Below are 21,619 nucleotides of genomic sequence, written 5' to 3' on the forward strand. Positions count from 1 at the left end.
GTCTGGTGTTTTCTGCTGGTTACATTAGATTTAGTTGATGCATCTCGGCCTTGTATTAGTCCATTTGGCTGCTGTAACAAAATACAGACTGAGTGGCTTAAGTAACAGTCTTTTTCTCACAGCTCTGGAGCCTGGATGTGCTAGGTCAAAGTGGCGGCAGGTCTGGTTGCTCCTGAGGCCTCTGTCTTTGGCCTGCAGACAACCGTCTTCTCACTGAGTCCTCACGTGGTCTTTCCCCTGTGCTGGTGCATCCTTGGTGTCTCTTTGAATGGTCAAATTCCCTCTTTTTCTGGCTGGCACGGTGGCTCATGCCTGTAATCCTAGCACTTCAGGAGTCCGAGGTGGGCAGATCGCTTGAGGTCAGGAGTTTCAGACTAGCCTGGCCAACATGGTGAAACCCCATCTCTACTAAAAATACAAAATAATTAGCTGTGTGTGGTGGTGCACACCTGCAATCCCAGCTCCTCAGGAGGCTGAGGTGGGAGAATCACTTGAACCTGGGAGTTAGAGGTTGCAGTGAGCCAAGATGGCACCACTGCACTCCAGCCTGGAAGACAGAGTGAAACTCCATCCCAAAAAACAAAAACAAATTTCCTCTTCTTCTAAGGACACCAGTCAGATTGGATTAGGGCCACCTTAAGGGCCTCAATCTTAAATCACACTTTAAAAGCTCTGTCTCCAAATCCAGACACATTCTGAGGGATGGGGGTGGGGGGTTAGGGATTTAGCATATTAATTTTGGGGGGATACAATTCAGCTTGTACAGAAGTGATGTTGTGTCCTTCTCAGTATCTGGAGGCACACCCCGCTGGCTTGTCCTGTTATTGCTGATGTGACTTTGATAACTTGGATAAGGTGGTGTCTGCCAGGTTTCTCCACCATAAAGTAATGATGTTTCTCTTTGTAATTCCTGAGTATCTTACAGGGAGATACTTTGAGACTATGTAATTAATCCTGCTCCTTTTCAAATGTTCACCGGCTAGTGTGGTGGTTGCCAAGTGGGTGGTGGTTCTCTAACTCTACCCTTCCTTCTGCATTTATTTGCTATCATAAGAGAGAACTTTTCCTAACAGGGGCTTTTAGGGGCCAGAGACAGAATCAGCTGGAGTCTTTGAGAGGCCTGGATTTTGCCCGGTGCTCACTGTTTATGAGCACAAGGGCCCTGGGAAGTCACTTACCGGCTTTTTTCTTCTATCTGGAGAGTAAGGATGAGAATGATTATGGTGGGGATGCAATTAGATAAGACACGGAGAGGTGTTTCCCCACTGGTCATGGACCCATGGGGAGAGTGCATCTCCCAAGGTGCTGGAAATGGGCAGGGAAAGAGAAGGGGGGCTTCCTCAGGGCCAAGGGCAGAACACCTTTGGGAAAAGAGTACCAGACTATCTGAGAGAGAGAGAGAGAGAGCGAGCACGAGCGCCCTGAGCCCCCAGTTACGACTCTACGTTCTTGCAAAGACTCATGGACACCAAGACTCATCAGCCTGGGAGGATCCCAGCTCCTCTGCTCACCCACTGGAGACCTTGGAAAGGTCCCTTCCCTGCTCTATGACTTGATTTCCTCATCTATAAAATGGGGTTATAATAGCACCTAAATTGTACGGTTGCTCTGAGGATTAAATGAGATAATCCATGTGAAGCAGGCAGAACAGGGTCTGACTTGGTCATCGTTTGAACATGATAGCCGTTACAACCACGATTATTTTTATTGATAAGGAGAGAGGGTCAGATGGAGGTGACTTGACTTGGAATCTTGGCTTTATCCACTTGGCTTCTGGTTTTTGGGGTTTTTTTAGAGATGGGGTCTTGCTATATTGCCCAGGCTGGTCTCAAACTCCTGGGCTCAAGCAATCTGCCCGCCTCTGTCTCCCAAACTGCTGGGATTACAGGCATGAGCCTCCACACCTGGCCACTTGGCCTCTTTGTAAACCTGTTTGTTCATTTCTTTCTTTCTGTTTTTAACCTATGAATTTTTTTTTAAAAAATGGAACTTCAGTTTCTTTTCTTTCTTCTTTTTTTTTTTTTTTTTTTTTTTTTGAAACGGAGTCTCACTCTGTCGCCCAGGCTGGAGTGCAATGGCGCGATCTCAGCTCACTGCAAGCTCCGCCTCCCGGTTCACGCCATTCTCCAGCCTCATCCTCCCGAGTAGCTGGGACTACAGGCGCCCGCTACCATGCCCGGCTAATTTTTTATATTTTTAGTAGAGACGGGGTTTCACCCTGTTAGCCAGGATGGTCTTGATCTCCCGACCTTGCGACCCGCCTGCCTCGGCCTCCCAAAGTGCTGGGATTACAGGCGTGAGCCACCGTGCGCCCAGTTGGAACTTCAGTTTCTTAATCTATAAAATGGAACTAAGAATACAGTCCACCTAAGTGGGGGCGCCGTGAGATGTAAGTATCAGTTGCTTGCCCTGTCTCCTCTGCGAATAGAGCCCAGGGAGTGCACTGGAGGAGGATGGAGCCTCTCTAAGCTGGAAAGACAAAATCCCCTTTTTCCATGCATGCCAGGAAACCAGCAGGGAGCAAGCTGCCTCACTCTGGGGCCTGCAGAGTAACCCAAGGGCAGCGCCAGCTGTGTGTGTGTGTGTATGGATCATGCTCACCGCAGAGATGCTCCCAGAAGGCCAGTGGGAGCGCATTTAACTGAAGACAGGCAGCCCTGCTTCCCCTGAGGGAACAAAGAACCTCAGAGAATCTCATCAGCTGGGAAGAGCTAGGCTCTGCTGCTGGACCACATGGCTCTGAACTCCAGCTCCTCTGCTCCCCAGCTGAGCAGGCTTGGTAGAGTTGCTTAAGCTCTCTGAGCCTCAGTTTTCCCCTTGGTGAGTGACAATGATAGTGGTACCTAACTCAGAGGGTGTGTGTGAATATTTGATGAGCTCATCCATGAGAAAGGTTCAGCCTTACACTGGCACATAGTAAGTGCCCCATAAGTGTTAGCTATTACTATTTTCATTTTTTTTTTTTTTTTTTTGAGATGGCGTCTCACTCTTTCACCCAGGCTGGAGTGGAGTGGCGGCATCTCGGCCCACCATAACCTCCGCCTCCTGGGTTCAAGCGATTCTCCTGCCTCAGCCTCCCGAGTAGCTGGTATTACAGGCGTGCACCATCACACCTGGCTAATTTTTGTATTTTTAGTAGAGATGGGGTTTTGCCTATTGGCCAGGCTGGTCTCGAACTCCTGACCTCAAGTGATCTGTCCGCCTTGTCCTCCCAAAGTGCTGGGATTGCAGGCATGAGCCACCGTACCCAGAAGCTATTGTTGCTTTCAATGTGTTGAATGGTGCCCCTCAAAAGACATGTCCACAACCTAACCCCTGGAACCTATGATGTGGCCTTATTTTATAAGAGGACTTTGCAGATGTAATTGATTTAAGAATCTCAAGATGAGAGCACCCTGGATGATCCAGATGAGCCCTAAGTCCAGTGACCAGTACTCTGTGAGAGACACATGAAAAGAGGGAGGGGGAAGGCCGGGTGAAGAGGAGGTAGAGACTGCAGTGATGCAGCCCCAAGCCAAGGGACACCTGGAGCCACCAGAAGCTGGAGGGGCCAAGAAAGGCTCCTTTTCTAGAGCTTTCAGAGGAAGTGCTGACATCTGATTACAGACTCTGGCTTCCAGACTGTAAGAGAATAAGTCTCTGTTGTTTAAAGCTGCCACGTTTGTGGTAATTTGTTCTGACAGCCGGAGGAAACAAATACACCACTGTTGTTTCTGTGACGATTGCCTGGCACATGTGTGGGCCTGAGTCCAGGCCAGGGCTACCTCTGCCTGCTGTGCTTTCTTGTCTTCCTTCCTACTGTAAAGCTATCAGTCCCCAAGGTTGTACCCACTGCAGGTGAAGACCGAGCCATGAAGAATTGCACCAGACCGTGGGTAAGAAAGGTTCCAGAATGGGGCCGGGTGCAGTGGCTCAGGCCTGTAATCCCAGCACTTTGGGAGGCTGAGGCAGGCAGATCACCTGAGATCAGGAGTTCGAGACCAGCCAGGCTAACATGGTGAAACCCCTTCTCTACTAAAAATACAAAAATTAGCCGAGTGTGGTGGTGCATGCCTGTAGTCTCAGCTGCTTGGGAGGCTGAGGCAAGAGAGTCGCTTCAACCCGGGAGGCAGAGGTTGCTGTGAGCCAAGATAGGGCCACTGCACTCCAGCCTGTGCAACAGAGCGAGACTCAGTCTCAAAAAAAAAAAAAAAAAAAGTAAAGGTCCCAGAATGGGTCACCACGAGGGACTGGGGTCCTTTGGGGTCTGCACAGGGAAGCCAATTTTAGAGATTCATTCTGTTCAGCAAACATTTGTTGGGACCCCTCTCATGTGTCAGGCCCTCTGCTTGCCTTTGGAGGTGAGGAGATAAAATAGGAATAAGTCTCTGTCTTCAGGTGGCTCATGAAGGTGGTGAACAGTTGTGTGAACAAGAGTTATCAGGGAAGACAGGGGGGCTGCAGGTCAAGTGAAGTGGAGATGTGGGAGGGAGGGACAGCATGTGGGTCTGTCTGAGAGAATCAGCAAAGGCTTCCCAGAGGAGGCAACCTCTAACCAGGGTTTTGAAGGATGAATAGGAGTTCACTGAGAGGCCAAGGGAAGAAAAGGCATTCCAGAGCAGAGCACAAACAGCATAAGCCAGGGCACAGAAACAGCCTGGTGTGCACAGGACAGGAGGGGACAGTGGTGAGTGCTGGCTGATGACAGAATGCCACTAGGGAGTGGCAGCAATGCTGGGGGAGGCTTGGGTGGGACTGGATCACCGAGGGGCTTGTTGGCCATGCGAGGAGTCCTGTGGGTGATGGTGGCACCAGGGAACTCAACCTGGGCCTCCCCAAGGTATGATTTGGGGCCCTGCCATGCTGCTCCTCTACTGGGTGTGGGTAGCTCGAGGGCCTCCGAGCAAGGGGCTGGAGGATCCCAGGGCAGGCCTCGCCCTGCTTCCTGCCCTGCTTCTCACTTCCTGTTTGACTGACTTCTTTAAAGTGGCCAGAAAGGAACATAAAAAACGCTCCTAGAGGGAGAAGAAAGCCCATCTGGGCTGGGCCTATGCCTGGGGGCTCCATCGGCCCCTCCTCCATTCCTTTGCTCCCTTGGCTGTATTTGTTAAACATTGATGCTGTAAGTATCCTCTGAGTATCTAGTGACATTGATGTTCTCAGAAAGAGGCCCTGCAGGATGAGTCGTGGAGGGGAAGTGGAATTCCCAGCAGCACGTGCCAAGGCATGGAGGTGGGGAAAGAAAGGATGGGGTAGCTGTGGACATGAGGAAGGGGGTGCAGGGACTGGTGGTTGGTGCACTGGATCCTGAGAGACCTTGAATGCTAGGTTGGGAACCTGGACAGCTCCCATGGGCAGCAGAGACGCAGCAGAGGTCCCATGTGCCAGGAAGCGACAGGCTCAGATTCATCTCCTCCACGGCAGAAGGTGATGCTGAGGCAGCGAGGGACCTGACTTCCGCTCTTGCTGCCTCTGATGATAAGTTCCAAGCCTTGGAGGGGGTTGTAATTTAGGGACTAGGGCCTGAGCCTGAGTGCAGCTGCATCTTTCTCCCAGTCCTGGGGGACACAAGCCATGGGATAAGGCAGGGCACGGCTCTTCTTCAGAAAATGCCTCTGGGCCCTGCTCATCTGGAACTTGTTTTGGTAACTTTAAGCTTAGTAGCTTTTTTTGTTTACTTAGTAATACATTTCCTTTAGAGAGATCTAGACATGAGTCACTACAGTGATTACAGGACTGGAAACAAGGACTGAGAAGGGGCAGATAGAGTAAAGGTTTTTTAGCCAGAAAAGAAGCACCTCAGCAGGGTGGCCGGGAGAGGTTGTGCAGGATGTTCACTGCACAAGGATACCAGTGGAAGGGGCAAGGGTGGGCTGAGATCCAGAGGAAGGGCTGTGCCTTATCTCAAGCCTGATGCCCTGATGCTGAGATGTGTCTGTGGGGTGGGGTGGTGGGAAAGGAGTGATTCTTTTTCTTAGTCCAAAGAGAAATCTGGGCTCCAACCCCTGTCCTTTGAGGGTGGGACTGTGCAGAAGGAACACCATTTAAAGTTCATATTTTACTACTGTGAAGTTACTTGCCCAAGATCACATAGCTGAGGAGTGGCAGTGCCAGATCCAAACACTGGTGGTCTGGCCCCAGAGTCCCTGGGCTTAACCACAGCCTGACACTCTCTGTGCGCAGACAAGGCACACGTGGGCTTGTCTGTGGTTCAGTGGGTTGGGCGTCGGGGGTGGGTAGAAAAGAGGGCACTTTCCCCAAGCAGAAAGGAATCATCCACCTATTTTCTCTGGAGGGCTGCAGGCATTTGTCTTTGGAAGTCAAACCTTCCCTGACCTGGGGGAGAGGAGACATTTTCCTATTGTTAATGATTTGGATCACCAAGGCTCTTACTGATCTGCCATATTGGGCTACAGTGAGATGTATTATCCCCATCACAAGGGCATAGCATTTCACTCATTTTCCACTCATGATGGTAGCCTCTCAGCAAGAGCGTATTATGCATCAGGCTCTGCGTTAAGACTAGGCCTAAATGGAAGATGCTTGTGCTGTCCATCCCATGGGAGGTGCCTTTGCCTTGATACAGGGATATTGAGTTCTTAAAATGTCTTAATGAGTATCCATTAGGTGCTGAGATGCTGAGGTTGAAGGGATTGTCCTGACCCCAGGAAGCTTGGTCAGCAAATGAGAGTAAGGAGTTAGGGAACAATGAAATGCAAACTTCTCTTATCCTAGGGCTTTGAGCCTGTGTGGTTTTTTTTTTGGTTTGTTTTTGTTTTTTAGTTTAAATTTCCATTTTTTTTTTTTGAGATGGAGTTTTACTCTGTCACCCAGGCTGGAGTGCAGTGGTGTGATCTCGGCTCACTGCAACCTCCACCTCCTGGGTTTAAGCGATTCTCATGCCTCAGCCTCCCAAGTAGCTGGGGTTACAGGCATGTGCCACCATGCCCGGCTGGGTTTTGTATTTTTAGTACAGACAGGGGTTTTGCCACGTTGGCCAGTCTGGTCTTGAACTCCTGACCTCAAGTGATCCATCCGCCTCGGCCTCCCAAAATTGAGCCTGTTTTAAATAAAAGCTATGTAACCTTTGCCTTAGAGCCTATATTCATTTTTCCCTCAGAGGGGAAGGAAGCTGATTTTTATAAGCACTTACTGTGTGCCGCGAGCTTTGTGCAATCCAACTCATTCAACCCTTACCACAGCCTGTAAGGCCGATGTTACTGCTCCTGTTCACAGATGAATGGGCTCAGCAAACAGAAGTGACTGACCTCTTGGACCATGTTCTTGCCACTGCCCCCATTACCCCACTGTACTTTCCTGGCCTTAGAGCCCTCGGGTCCCTCATGGACAGGCCCCCACACTGCCTGGGAAACTCAGAACAGCGGGAGGGGTTTCTTCTCTGAGGATGCTGGTGTCGGGAGATGGCAGCTCAGGAACAGTGGACAGATGGATGAGCCATTCTCCTTCTCACGCACTTATCCTACATACTGGTCACTCTCAAAAGCACACCCCTAGTCACACTCGGGCTCACACTCTCTTGCACACATCGATTTTTTCACGTGCACTTGCACTGCCCTCTGGACTTCTGCAGTCTCCTTCATGAAGCAGGGGTGGATGGAGCAGGGGCTGCCGGCACTGATGGAAACTGATGATATTTGAACACCCGTGTGGCAACTCACTCTCCAGCTGTCCCCGCCTCCCCCAACCCCACCCCTAAACACACACGCACTGGGGCTGACAGCTATTTCCTCTCTCAGCCTCCCTCTCCCACCTCTGTCTGCCTGCTGCCTCTTGTCTAGCTGCTGTCAGGAGCTGACTGCCTCCAGGGCTGGAATCCTGTGCTCCCTTTGTGCCCAGGTAAGGAGGCAGTGGCCCAGGGGCTGGCAGCCTAGTGCCCTCTCTAGACCCACAGGAGAAGGCAAAAGTTTTACCAGGTTAGAGGGCTGTTACCAGCTAAGATGGCAGAAGGTTGAGTTTACCAAAGACTGGAGGGGACTTGGTGCTGAGAGGAGGGAAGGACTAGTTTCTCTTAGGCATTAACTAGATGTCAGGTACGAGGGGAAACCACTCAACTGTCTGTCAATATTCACAAGCAGTCTGGGTGGGAAGATGACACCAGCAGGCTTAGAGTAACTGGCCCAAGGTCACGCAGCCAGGAAGCCAAGAAGCTGGGATTCAAACCCAGGTCTTGGACTCCCACAGCTTGTACTCTCTGTCCCTTTTTATTTTTTTAAACTGCCAAAGCTGGACCTTAGCTGCTGGGCTCCTGAGAATCTGCGGAGGCTGGGGGCTGTCTCTATAGAGTCAGAAGGACTGATCTGGCAGTTCCCAAGGGTGTGGCAGGACTGTGCTCTCTGATCATCCCCATAGGACTTGGATAAGCAGCAGCTGGTCTGCAGGGAATGTTTCAGGGCAGACGGGGTGGTACTTGGTTGTCTGCTGTGCGTGAAGTCCCAGCCCCACTGCTGCAGCTGAGGAATGCTGGGCAAGTTGCTATGCTCTGAACTTCATCAGTTTCTTTTTCTGAAGAATGGGGTCTCATGGGTTCATTGCAAGAGTAACTGCTCTGCACATTCTAAAGCTTAGGAAGTATGCCCATTCTCAGGAAGCACAGGCTCCTCTTTCATCTACCTGCAGATCCCTAGCTCCAAGGGGCTCATCCACCAGCAGAATTCTAGTTTGATATCCCAGGACCCCACTCTATAAAGGACTGTGGTCTCTGGAAGGGAGTGGGTTTTCTCATCCTGGCCAACAGTGTTTTCCCTAGAAAGATGAGTACTAAAGACCATTGTTCCCCTCTCCCGCTTTTCTTCCTCCTCCTCCATCCTCTCTTCCTTGGAGTAGGGGTAGAGGAAAGAGCACAGGCTGAGCATGAAACTTGCTCCTCTACATGTTTGTGCTGTCTGGGTGGCTCTGGGCCAGTTATTTAACCACTTGAGGCTCAGTGTCCTCATCTGTAAAATGGGATGAAGTACTAGCACCATTTTTCTAGAGCCAGAAAGACAGCACCTATGTGGAGGACCTACCATAGTACCTGGAGTGTCACTGGTGCCCAGGACAACCTGAGTCCCTGTCCCCTGCTACTTGCCCCCTACCTCCTGCATGGAGCCTCATGCAATTTCCTCAGCCCTCACTGGTCTTGACCAGCCTCACATCAGATGGTCTTTCTGGCTTTCAATGAGGATGTAAGCACGCACGTCTTGTTAGATGAGTGCGTGATGGAGTAAGTGAATGAACAGGGGTGGGTTTCCTGGGGCGGAGAGAGCTGCTGTGGCTGCTCCTGAGAAGGCAGAGATCTTTTGGCCCCACTGGGCCTCCAGAGCCCCATGTGGGAGTTCCTCCTACCCAACTCTCCTGGCGCTTATCTTATTTCCTCTCCAACCATCAGAGGAGGGGCTGGTTCCACTGTTTATGGTCAACACATCTAACCAGCCACCACTGAGTGCGGGGAGCTGCATGGAGGATCTGTAGAGAGGCAACGTCTGGGGGTGCTGTGGATGCTGTGTGTGGGAAGGGGCAGCATCTCCATCCTCCAGGCCAGCAGAATCCTCTTGCCCTAATTGTGGGGCCTCCTTCACCCGCCAGTGCTCTGGGGATGGGAAAAAGGAGTCCTGTGTGGTCTGACCTTGTTCCTATTTCTCTGTATGATCTTAGACCATCTGCTTCATAATCATCACAATGACACTGATAAAGTGCTTGCTCTGTGCCAGGCCATGTTCTAAATGCCTTTATGTATTAAACTCACTTAATTATCCCAATAACTCTATGAGCTAGGCGCTGTTATGACTGACATCCAAGTTTCAGAGGCAGAAAAAGGCTCGGGAAGGTTAAATAACTTGCCCAAGCACAGCAATGCTGGGATATTATTCCCCCGCCCCCATCGCCCAATATATTCGTGGGTCACATTGGCATCTCTTGGGGAGGGTCCCACTCCAGGCCTCTCTCTTGGTTCCCCCGTGGCCTCTGCACTTCCAACCTAGGCGCCTCCTTCCCTCCACTGCAGAGCCCCACGATGTCGGCCAACGCCACGCTGAAGCCGCTCTGTCCCATCCTGGAGCAGATGAGCCGTCTCCAGAGCCACAGCAACACCAGCATCCGCTACATCGACCACGTGGCCGTGCTGCTGCACGGGCTGGCCTCGCTGCTGGGCCTGGTGGAGAATGGAGTCATCCTCTTCGTGGTGGGCTGCCGCATGCGCCAGACAGTGGTCACCACCTGGGTGCTGCACCTGGCGCTGTCCGACCTGTTGGCCTCTGCTTCCCTGCCCTTCTTCACCTACTTCTTGGCCGTGGGCCACTCGTGGGAGCTGGGCACCACCTTCTGCAAACTGCACTCCTCCATCTTCTTTCTCAACATGTTCGCCAGCGGCTTCCTGCTCAGCGCCATCAGCCTGGACCGCTGCCTGCAGGTGGTGCGGCCGGTGTGGGCGCAGAATCACCGCACCGTGGCCGCGGCGCACAAAGTCTGCCTGGTGCTCTGGGCACTAGCGGTGCTCAACACGGTGCCCTATTTCGTGTTCCGGGACACCATCTCGCGGCTGGACGGGCGCATCATGTGCTACTACAACGTGCTGCTCCTGAACCCGGGGCCTGACCGCGATGCCACGTGCAACTCGCGCCAGGCGGCCCTGGCCGTCAGCAAGTTCCTGCTGGCCTTCGTGGTGCCGCTGGCGATCATCGCCTCGAGCCACGCGGCCGTGAGCCTGCGGTTGCAGCACCGCGGCCGCCGGCGGCCAGGCCGCTTCGTGCGCCTGGTGGCAGCCGTCGTGGCCGCCTTCGCGCTCTGCTGGGGGCCCTACCACGTGTTCAGCCTGCTGGAGGCGCGGGCGCACACTAACCCGGGGCTGCGGCCGCTCGTGTGGCGCGGGCTGCCCTTCGTCACCAGCCTGGCCTTCTTCAACAGCGTGGCCAACCCGGTGCTCTACGTGCTCACCTGCCCCGACATGCTGCGCAAGCTGCGGCGCTCGCTGCGCACGGTGCTGGAGAGCGTGCTGGTGGACGACAGCGAGCTGGGTGGCGCGGGAAGCAGCCGCCGCCGCCGCACCCCCTCCACCGCCCGCTCGGCCTCCTCTTTAGCTCTCCGCAGCAGCCCCGAGGAACCGCGGGGCCCCGCGCGTCTCCTCGGCTGGCTGCTGGGCAGATGCGCAGCGTCCCCGCAGAGGGGCCCCCTGAACCGGGCGCTGAGCAGCACCTCGAGTTAGAACCCGGCCCAGGTAGGGCAGCACTCACACGCGAAAGCATCACCAGGGCGCCACGGTTCAATTTGATAGCCGGACTCCAGCCGCAGTGATCAAAGTCCGAGGGGCGGGACCCAGGCACCTGCATCTTAAAGCGCCCCGGGAGACTCTGAATCTTTTTCAGAAACAGTGAGTTAAAGCAGTGCTTCTCAAACTTTGATGTGCCTGTCAATCACCTAGGGGTCTTGTTAAGCGCAGTCTGATTCAGGAAGCCGGGGCCGGGTACTGAGAGTCTGCACTTAACAAGCTCCCAGGCCGAGAAGCCAGTGCGGCAGGTTCACAGGCGAGGCCTGGAGTAACACAAAGTGAAACTCATAATAGACTTCCCACTCTAGGGCAGTGGAGTCGGAAGGGCACACGGGGTGCGTCTCCCCGGAGCTCAGTTTTACCAGATGATGGGGGAGGGGGGAGGGAGTTTTATGTTAAACCATCCATGTATTTTTGGAGAAGAGAGAGGAAAGGTTTCAGAAGCACTGTTCCAGCCTGCCCTCTTCATTTAGCCAATGCTTACTGCACTAGACACTTCATCCCACAATCTTAAGGGGCAGCTTCTATTAGCCAGTCTTTACAGCTGAGCACATTCTGGCTTAGGGAGGTTAAGTGACTTGCCCAGTTTCAGGGCTAACGACCACAGGGTCTGCACTCTAACCCTAGGCATCACATGCTCAATGACTCTCTGGTGAGCGAGGACATTCTCTGACCTACTCGAGGGACTGAAGATGCTACCTTGTGACCCAGCACTGCCCAAAGTGCTTCCAAGGCAGAAGCAGCAGGGGATGGCATGGTCAAGCACTCGGGAAACCTGGGGCTAATCAAATCCAACGGGGGAAATGACTAAAAGTCTTCGGTCTTTAGAATTTGAATGGGCACAGCAACTCTAAGACTACAGCACATGTCATTTCTTAGCTAAGCGGACCAGCCTCCCTGCCGGCCTGGTGTTCTGTGGGATCCCCCTGGGCACTGGTAATCCCAAGATCGGTGCGGCCCTCGCCTCCAGGCTGCATGGGGCTGGGCAGCTACCTTTTCCGGTTTGCAGATGGGAGGGGTAACGTGCACCTCTGAGTTATCACTTCTACTGCACCGTCTCATTCCTCCACCTGCCACGGACTTGGGGTCAGAGACTGCTGTGTTTGAGCTCTGCAGCCCAGGGACTGAAAAGTTGGTGTCAATGAATTTTGCTTGGTGGATGAAATGTCAGTGGAAGAAGCAGATGAGAAACTCTTGAGATCTTGGTCCTGTGTTTTTTCTGCCACCAAAGGTCAGGGTCACTGAAGGCCTGGCCCACAGCAGGTGTTGAGCAAAGGGAACAGTGAGGTGCCTGCAGAGCCACTCTGTGTTGACACCTCGCCCCTGCTCCCTCCCATCCCTTTCCCCTTTACTCACAGCACTTCCCCCATTGGACACGTGGTGCATTTTGCTTGTTTATTATGTTTTCTCTCCATCAGAACGAAAGCTCCTCGAGGGCAGGGACTTTGGTCTATTTTCTGTATTTACCAGTGCCTAGGATTGTGCCTGTATGCAACAGGCACTCAATAAATATTTTTGCTGTAGACTGGACAGGCATGAGTTAGATTCTCTGGGGCTTCTGCAGAGACTGGTTTGGGAAAGGAGGTGCTAGGGAAAAACTCTGCTCCCTGCAACCTCCCCATTTTAATCTTTCAGTGTTGAAAAGTGGAGAGGAGCCGGATTCAGTTTGCTGAGGACAGAGGCAGTGGGGTGCGGAGGTGCTCAGAGCAGCCTTTGGGAAGGTGTGGGGGAAGCTGGATTCCCAACTGCCAGCCTCCAGGCCTGGGATGGACCTAGGATGCTGAGAAAGGGCATACACTGCTGGGGGAGTCACTCGCCAGTCAACAGCTCACTGAGGAACAAGAAGAATGTACGGTTCTTGGTTTGAAGGCACTTGGAGAAGGAGAGGAAGGAGGGATGGGAGCTGAATCTCTTCCCGCCCCCATCTCTGCCAGGTCCCAGGGCCCCTCTGGGCTTCTGTCCCACACAGATCTGCCTGGAAGCCTTCAAAGGCCGAGGAGCCCTGGTCGGGGTGGGGGTCCCTGTTCTGGAGCCATGGGGTTGGAGTGCCGGCTCCAGCAGAGGCATCTGAGCAGTGGCCTGAGGTGCTGTGTCTGACATGGTTGTTGGCCATGGAAGGCCTCGGGCTGTCCTGAGCTCAGATCTTGGCTGCCGGCCGCTGGGGCGGCTGCTTCTGCAGCAGGGCCAGGGTGTCCCGCTTTTCAATGGAGCGCAGCTGCTTCTTCTTTGCCCGCTTGAGCTTGGCGGGGTTTCGGATCTGGGGGTGGTATGAGGGGAGGACATTAGTGCGGCTGCAGCCTCGGTCCAAATTCCCAGGGGAGAGGGAGGCCGCCCCACAGGGGCCTGAGATCGCAGCATGAGAATAGGGGTACATGAGGCAGGGGTCGAGGCCCTGGTTTGCACCCCCAAGTGGGGCAGAAGGGCAGAGGGGGAAAACGAGACACTCACCACTTGGACGACCTCTGCCTTCCGCTCATTCTCCAGGCGGCGTTTCAGGTTCTCGGCCCGGCGCTGTTTCTTCTCCTGGAACATGTGGGAGAAGGGATTTGAGTTGGGGAGCAGAGGCAGCCCTGGTCTCTCAGGCCCCAGAAGAGTGCGAGCAGGCAGAATTCCCAGGAGGAAGGGGAAAAGCCCTCTCTCTGCCAGGCTCCAGGTTGGTGATGTATGGGTGGAGGGCCAGCGGGAGCAATCCTGTGCCACGGTCTAGTGCCAGGGGCCCGCTGTGGTGGAAGCTCCTGACAGCACGTTGGGAGGTGGGTATGGGACAGGCAACTGAGGACAGGGGCTGAGACACGGGAGGTGCCCACCTGGAGATTCACACACATGCAGACAGTGGCCCCTCGTGCCACCCTCATCAACTGCCAAGGGAAAAAGGGGTGCTGGCCCTTCCCCATTCCCACCCTCTTGGACAGTCTCCCCCTCTTCCCCTGGAGTCCCGCTGCTGCAGAATGCCAGGCTAGGGGTAAGGGCTGGGTCCCGGAGATTTTCGCAGGTGTGGGGCTGGGCAGGGGCTGCACTGCACAGAAAAGGCTCTGGAGCTATCTGGGCTGGGTTCGAATCTGGATCCTGTTATTTCCTAAACAGGAGACCTTAGCTACGTCTGTGCCTCAGCTTCTCCATCTTTAAAGTGACAGTGACCACACTATCTACCTCGTAAGATAGTTCTGAGAAATCAATGAGGGAATGCATGTGCAGGGCTTGGAGCAGCCCCTAGCTCCTTGGGCACACAGAGACTCTAGATGGAGTCTGTCTTGGGAGGGGAAGCCCAGTGCTCTCTAGCCATGCTGACTGCATCCCTCCGCAAGGCCAGGGTGGGGACGTCGGCTCCAAGGCTGCTGCATGGTTAGGAGTCTCTGCTGGCTTTGGTGACTTGGGGTAGCAGGGGTGGGCTAGGCCCCTGGGGAGGAAGGAGAAGTGAGCCTTGGCCTCCTGTGGTCAGGGCAGGCCTGGGCTGGGGGCTGGGCAGGAGCACCTCCGCAGTGGACGGTGAGAAGTGAGATGTCAGCTCTGTCTTGCCCAAGAGGGAGCCAGGGCCACACAGGAAAAGAGATAAGGCCTCAGCATATGGTGGCAGACACACCGTTCCTCAGATGTCAGCTGTAAGCTGAGCTGGGGTGACTTAGAGCAGGGGACAGATGACTGAGTGACTGGCCCACCCCTTTTCTCAGTGGCCAGCCTGAGACCACGGGCTATGGATGAGTTGTCTGAATCCCGTTCGGCACTCCTCCTACACCCCTGGGGTCATTAGAGGAGTGGAGGAGGAATCTCCCACGGACTGCCCTGCCCTGGGGGGCAGGAGCTGACCGATGCCACTCTGCTTTCTCTGCATGCTGCCTGCTGAGCTCCCTCTTCCCCACTGCTGAAAAGTCCCTGGCAGATGTGGGTGAGGCTGTGACCCTTTACAGGGGCTTCCTGGCTCTGGGATGGGTGACAGGGGACAGAAGTGGAGGAAACGTGTGTGGGCTGCTTCTTGGAGAATGACAGCAGCCATACCAGGGACATGGATTTCCAATCTGCAAGCCCTTCCCAACTGAGTAGGTCCCAGCAAAGGGCCCTCGACCCCATCTCACTGACTGCCCTACCACCCAGGACTTCCTCCCGGGCTTCTCCCCAAGGCCCGCTTCTGGTCCTCCCCCTCCGTCCCTGTCCCTGAGGCTCTTTCAGCAGCCCAGGCTAAACTGTATGGTCCCCTGGGCCTCCCTGCCCTGTGGTCCCAGACTGCACTTCTGCTTCTGGCCAGGTGCCCTTCCTCCCTGGGGCCTTCAGATTCAAGAACGTTTTTTAACCAAGTCGGCCTCCCCCAGGCACCCGTGGAAGCCCCTGCCTCAGGTCTGTACCAGCAGACACCAGCTTAGCCCTCTGAGCCCCAGCCTCAGCCTGGCTGGCCCCTCACCTGGCGGCGCCTCTCCTTCTCCTCCTCCAGGTGACGGGCAAAGTCCTTGGCCAGCTTCCTCTCCTGCCGTTCCTTCATCTTCCGCTGCCACGATGTGCGCAGGGGCTTGTCCTGAAGCATCTGGGAGAATCTGAAAGGGGGAGAGTGGGTGCATACAGGGTCTGTGGGGCAAGCGCCACCCATGCCCTGTCACCTCTGGGCCGCAGGCTCTGGACCTTCTTCCCCAGAGCCCAGGAAGAACCACCTCCTTGCTGGCCTGACAGGCGGCCTTCCAGGGCTGCAGCAACTTGGGGCGGGAGGGAACCCTGATCGTGCTGGCTGCCATTTCTCAAGCCTTGGCTACATGCCTCTGAGGTGGGTACTCCTATCCTCTCCACTTACAGAGGAGCAGGCCAAGGTGCGGAGAGGTTAAATAGCTGCCTAAAGATACCTTGTGGCAGTCAGGACTTGAATCCTGTCAGTGACTGCAGAGTCCAGGCTACGTGGCCCCTGCTGTAAAGTTCTGCTGCTTCCGCCAAACGCATTTGGCCCGGGGGTGAATGCCTCTGGAGGTGGGGCGCTCACCCCCTAGGGAGGTGGCCCATTCCATTTCAGAGCAGTGTGAGTGGTTAAAGTTCTGGGTAATGATTCAGAATCTTCCCCGCCAAGACTGGATGCGGTGGCTCATGCTTGCAACCCCAGCACTTTGGGAGGCCAAGGTGGGCAGATCACATGAGTCCAGGAGTTGGAGACCAGCCGGGCAAACATGGCAAAACCTACTAAGCCTACTAAAACCTACTAAAGTTTCTACTAAAAATACAAAAATTAGCTGGGTGTGATGGTGTATACCTATAATCCCAGCTACTTGGGAGGCTGAGGTACAACAATTGCTTGAACCTGGGAGGTGGAGGTTGCAGTGAGCCGAGATCGCGTCACTGCACTCCAGCCTGGGTGACAGAGCAAGACTCTGTCTCAAAAAAAAAAGAAAGAAAAAAGAAAAAGAATCTCTTCCCCTAGTTGGAGATGAAGTGGGCATCAGGGCTCTCAGGGAAATCTGAAAAGAGCAACGATGATTTTAGAGTTACAGGAGAACTGAGCTCATCTCTGTAAGAATGCATACTACAAGGATTTATGAATGGGATGATATATCTAGGATGTACTTTAAAATATTTCAGGGGAAAAAAAAAATGCCAAAGATCAGCCGGGCGCAGTGGCTCACACCTGTAATCCCAGCACTTTGGGAGGCTGAGGTGGGCAGATCACCTAAGGTTGGGAGTTCGAGACCAGCTTGACCAACATGGAGAAACCCTGTCTCTACTAAAAATACAAAATTAGCTGGGTGTGGTGGCGCACACCTGTAATCCCAACTACTTGGGAGGCTGAGGCAGGAGAATTGCTTGAACCCAGGAGGCGGAGGTTGAGGTGAGCTGAGATTGCACCATTGCACTCCAGCCTGGGCAACAAGAATGAAACTCCGTCTCAAAAAAAAGAAAAAAAGAAAAAAAGCCAAGGATCAAAGATGAAGCTAGACTAGTAAAATGCTGAGCTGTGTTGATGCTGATAATGGGGACTTGAGAGCTTTGCTCTTTCTTTGTACGCTTGAAAATTTCCATTCAAAAAAAGTAAAAACAAAATGCAAAGAAGTTCGGTGGCCTCCACATGCTGAAATTAGGTCTTTCTCTTTTAAAGTTTCAAGGCCCATTTTGGTGTCCCTTGGCCCTGCTGACTTCTGGCCCCAGCTCCCTGATTTCCTTCTCCCCTTCCCAAGGCCTTGCCACTGAAGGCCTGGCCTCCTAAGCACTAAGTATGGGGTGCCACATGGACTTCCCCCATAACTGTAAAGCTGGGCTTCCCAAGCTGGGGTACGAGAACCCTGAAGGGACAAGGTGGTGGGAGCCTAGAGACACACAGAACCACAAGACACAGTGCTGCATCTCTGTAGAGCAGGGCTGTCAAACAGAATGTTCTGTGATGGTTGAAACATTCCACATTGACACTGTCCAATAAGGTAGCCACTAGTCATGGCTGGCTGCTGAGCACTAGAAATGTGGTTGGTGTTGATAGAGAAACTGAATCTTAAATTTTATTTAATTTTAATTAATTTAAATGTACACAGCCACATGTGGCTGGTGGCTAAGGTATTGAGGCAGGGCAGTTCCAGACCATTGGTTCTACCTGGGTATTGAAGAAACTCAGGCCTGGGTTCCAAGTCCAACCACTTACCGCCTGGGTGACCTTGAGCAAGGTAGCCTCTCTGAGTCTTAGCATCCTCTCCAGTGAAGATAAGAATCATTCCTGACCCAAAGGGTGGTGGGAGATTTAATTGACACACACACGTAATAGGTGCTCCAAAAACGCTACTCCTCAGAGAAGGCGGACAGCATGCCCAAGGGCACTGTGGAGAAGGTGGCGTTTGGCATGAGCACGAAGACAGGTCTGCAGCCAGGTCTCCCTCACCACACACACTTTCCCAGCTGCGGCTGTCTTCCTCCCTGCAGCAGGAGCTGCTTCCCAGCCATCTCCAGGCTCACTTACCACCCACCGAAGCTGCTCCCTCAAAGATCCCAAACATCCATTCAGTGGCCCTGCTGGGCCCCTCGCCACAGACCTGCCTGCAGCTTCGGAAGCTGTTTTAGTTCTCTTGAGACAGCCTCCTTGTGGGTTTCCCTGCCTTCACCCCTGCCCGCCTATGTCTGTGTTCGGTAGCCAGGCTGATCTCACAAGTCAGGTCATTTCATTCCTCTGCTTGACACCCTTCCTTGGCTCCCAAGCTCACTCAGGAAAGCCCGAGTCCCTGTAAGGGTCACCAGGCCCTGCTGTCTCTCTGCCCTCATCTCCTACTGTTCCCCTTGTCCCCCTCATTCCAGCAGCGAGACCTCTGGAATATGCCTCTGAAACGGAAGCTTGCTCCCACCTCAATACCTCTGAACTTCCCTTTTCTGTTGCCTGGATACTGTTTCCCCAGATCTCTGCCCGGCTCCCTCCGCTCAGACCTGTTTATCTGCGAGGCCATCTCTGAGCACTGTGGCAATACCCTGCCGTCCCTGTTATTCTCTGGTCCCCATCCTGGTTTATTTTTCTTTAAAGTCTTTATTACTGACATATCATGTGTGTACTTGTTCTTGATCTGTTTCCCACAATTAGAATGTTTGCTTCAGAAGAGCAGAGACTTTTTGTTCACAGCCATGTTTACCCAAGACCTGAGCAATTTGTTGATGAATGAATGAACTACCTTCTGTCCTCATTCATCCACTTGTTCAGCTTAGTGCCCTACCCTGCACTGGGCTCTGGGGGATCTAGTCACGACAGGTAAGTCCCCACTCTTACACTCTCACGGAGCCTCCGGTTTAAAGGAAAACAGGCAGTCAATAAGAATCACACAAATAAATAAGCATTTGTGCAAATGGAGGTGTTACAAAAGAGAAGTACAGCACACAATGATAACATAAAGCATGGGGACTTAACCCTAGTTGGATAAGCCAGAGAGGCTTTTCAGAGGAGATGACATTTGAACTGAGCCCTGAAACATGAGTGGGGGATTGGCCAGGGAAAGAGCCTTTCAAACAGTGGGAACAGCACGTGTGAAGGCACTGAGGAAGGAGGGAGTGTCACACATGGGAACATGGAGGGGACATCAGTGTGGAAGCTCTAGTGATGGAGGGGAGAGGAGGGTGGGCCTGCCGGCCTCATTAAGGAGGCTGGAGTGCGTGCTCTGAGTGAGCAACAGTGAGTCAGGACAGGCCTGCAGTTTGGCAGGGAGCTGGGACCACACACCCTCTCTCCAGACTTCTTGGTTAGGTGATCTGTGGCCTCCTCCTCTGCTCCAGCTGCTGATCCTGTGTCTTGTGTGGGCCCCTCCCTTCTCCCCACCTGTGCATGGGCCCAGCCCCCTCTAGCTCAGCAAGCCCATCTCCCCACCTGCAGCGTGAGTACCAGGACCCCAAGCTTCACCCGCTCAACTTGCTCATCACCCTCTTCCCACCTGAACCAGCCTCCTCCGGTTCCACATGGCCATCAACGGCCCTGCCATTCTCCTGTGACCCCCTGGGACAGGGCAGAGGGGTAGTGCCATCATCCACTTCTCCAACAGCTACAGTCACTCCAGCTTCAAAGTCTCTCCCATGGGAGACTTGCAGTAAATTACTCTGTAAGCCTCAGTTTCTTCTGTTTCATCAGGGGTGGGGGGATAATATCCACTGCCTAGGGTTTTAAGGATACAAGAAAAGGGCCTAGCACGAAGCCTGGCACAGAATCAGCTTCTTCCTTAAAAACACCCTCCTTCCTCATGGTCCCTCACACGCATACATCTCTGACCCTCCCCTGTGGTTCCCATTAGCTCGAATTGGAACTGAACCCCACACCTCTCCTTCATGGCAGCCTACACTCTTTCTTCTTCAGATGAGCTATTTCGTTCCTTCATTAAATAAGCATTCATTGAGCATTTACTATGCCCTTGGCACAGAAAGACAAGAAAGATCTCGTGCCTGCCCCTTAAGAAGGTCGCAATCCAATTCAAGGTGGATCTACAGGGACTGTGGTAAAGGGGTTTTTTGCACACAGGCTTCGGAATCAGATCTGTGCTCGGGTCCTGTGCCTATCACTCATTTAGTCTTGGTTTCCTCACAAAAAACAGGAATAATAACACCACCTGCTTCACAGGGCTGACGTGCAGATTAAGCGTGATGGCACATGCTGTTCCATGTTTGAAAGGCTGTTGACTGGTAAATCCTTATTAAGGACACGATGTCCTATATAATCGGTGCTCAGTAATACTTTTTATCTTAAAGGCAAATAACTGTAACAGACTATATTGGATGAAGACCTCACTGCTTTGATCAAGTAATGGCTGGTTTACTTGCTTCTGCCTCCCTCACTAGAGAGGGCAGACAAAGGTAAATGTCTGTTGAACGAATACACACCTGAGGTGCTACGAGGCCCATAGGGACCCTGAGGAGGAAAGGCATCAGAGAAATTGATCTTTGAGGGCCTGGCCCCACCCTCTCCGGGATCCCAGGGCATTTTACCACATTCTGATTGTAATTACCTGTTTGCTAACATCCCCACTAACGTGAGCTCTCTCTAACCCTGGGGCTATTCTCCAGGCTGCAGCAGGGCAAAGGCGGGGTCCCAACACCATAGAGAACACCACCCCTGTCCATGCTGTCCCCCACTTCACCTTTTCTTGGAGCGGTCCTTCCACACTCGCCCCGATTTGGGCTTCCCCTTCGGGATTACAGGAAGCTCCTCTTTGTTCAACTTCTTGGACGCTGGGGCCTGGGATGAAGAACCTTTTCGCTTCTTTGCCCCGAAGCCGCCTGTCACCGTCTCCCCAGCTGGAGGTGGCTTGCTCGGCTCATGCTGACCCCGGGGGGAGCCAGGTGCCCTGGGTGTCAGCTCCAGTAGTGGCTGAGAGGGCTCCGGACCGGGAGCTTGCTGACCGGGGTAAGGCTCTGGTGATCCTGGGACCGGCGGTAGCTGATGCTGGGGGGCCCCCGGGGTCAGCTCCTCCTTACTCTGGGCCAACTCCGAGGCCAGTACTCCCTGGTCCTGAGAACACTTTGGTACCTCCTCACTTGGCTTCGGCTGACATCGTGGGGATTCAGGACTGTACTCCGGCTGTCTTTGAGGCGACTCCAGGTGCAGGTCTTGCTGACGCTGGGGGGACCCTGCGCCTGGCTCTGGCTGCCCTTGGGGGGACTCCAAGCCTGAACCCTGCTGCAGACGGGGTGATCCTGGACTTGTCTTCGGCGGCCTTTCGGGGGACCCCAGGCCAGCCCGCTGCACACTCGGAGGAGACCCGGGCTCCCTCGTTTCTTCTGGGTTCGACTCGAGCTCCACAAGGGCCCGTCTCGTCCGCGAAACTGAGGTGAGGCTCTCGGGGCATTCGGGCCTTAGGCCTCCCAGCCGTCGGCTGCGCCTTAACGGTGTATCCATGGCTCGGCCGGTAAGTTTCCACACCCCTGCGCACGTGCAGCCCCCGCCGAAACCGGCGCCTTCCTATGACG

At 53.7% G+C, this 21,619-nt stretch overlaps 2 protein-coding genes across 2 annotated transcripts; one reads left to right on the forward strand and one right to left on the reverse strand.

The window, feature by feature from the left end:
* The first annotated feature begins 9,679 nt into the window (after positions 1–9,679).
* PTGDR2 (prostaglandin D2 receptor 2) lies at positions 9,680–12,825 on the forward strand. The gene has a single exon (XM_002821703.6). The coding sequence runs from the start codon at positions 9,992–9,994 to the stop codon at positions 11,177–11,179; it is 1,188 nt and encodes a 395-aa protein (XP_002821749.1). The 5' UTR covers positions 9,680–9,991; the 3' UTR covers positions 11,180–12,825.
* Positions 12,625–21,615, reverse strand: CCDC86 (coiled-coil domain containing 86). Its single transcript, NM_001133888.1, is given in 4 exon segments — positions 12,625–13,499; positions 13,691–13,765; positions 15,636–15,765; positions 20,791–21,615. Coding segments are annotated over 4 exon segments (1,083 nt in total). The 5' UTR covers positions 21,549–21,615; the 3' UTR covers positions 12,625–13,379.
* Between the last annotated feature and the right edge of the window lie 4 nt (positions 21,616–21,619).

Source organism: Pongo abelii, chromosome 9, assembly GCF_028885655.2.
Source record: "Pongo abelii isolate AG06213 chromosome 9, NHGRI_mPonAbe1-v2.0_pri, whole genome shotgun sequence".
Classification (NCBI taxonomy): Eukaryota; Metazoa; Chordata; class Mammalia; order Primates; family Hominidae; genus Pongo; species Pongo abelii.

What these genes read in the sequence shown, in the direction of transcription:
- PTGDR2 (XM_002821703.6), top strand. Translation starts at nt 9,992, where the DNA reads ATGTCGGCCAACGCCACGCTGAAGCCGCTCTGTCCCATCCTGGAGCAG.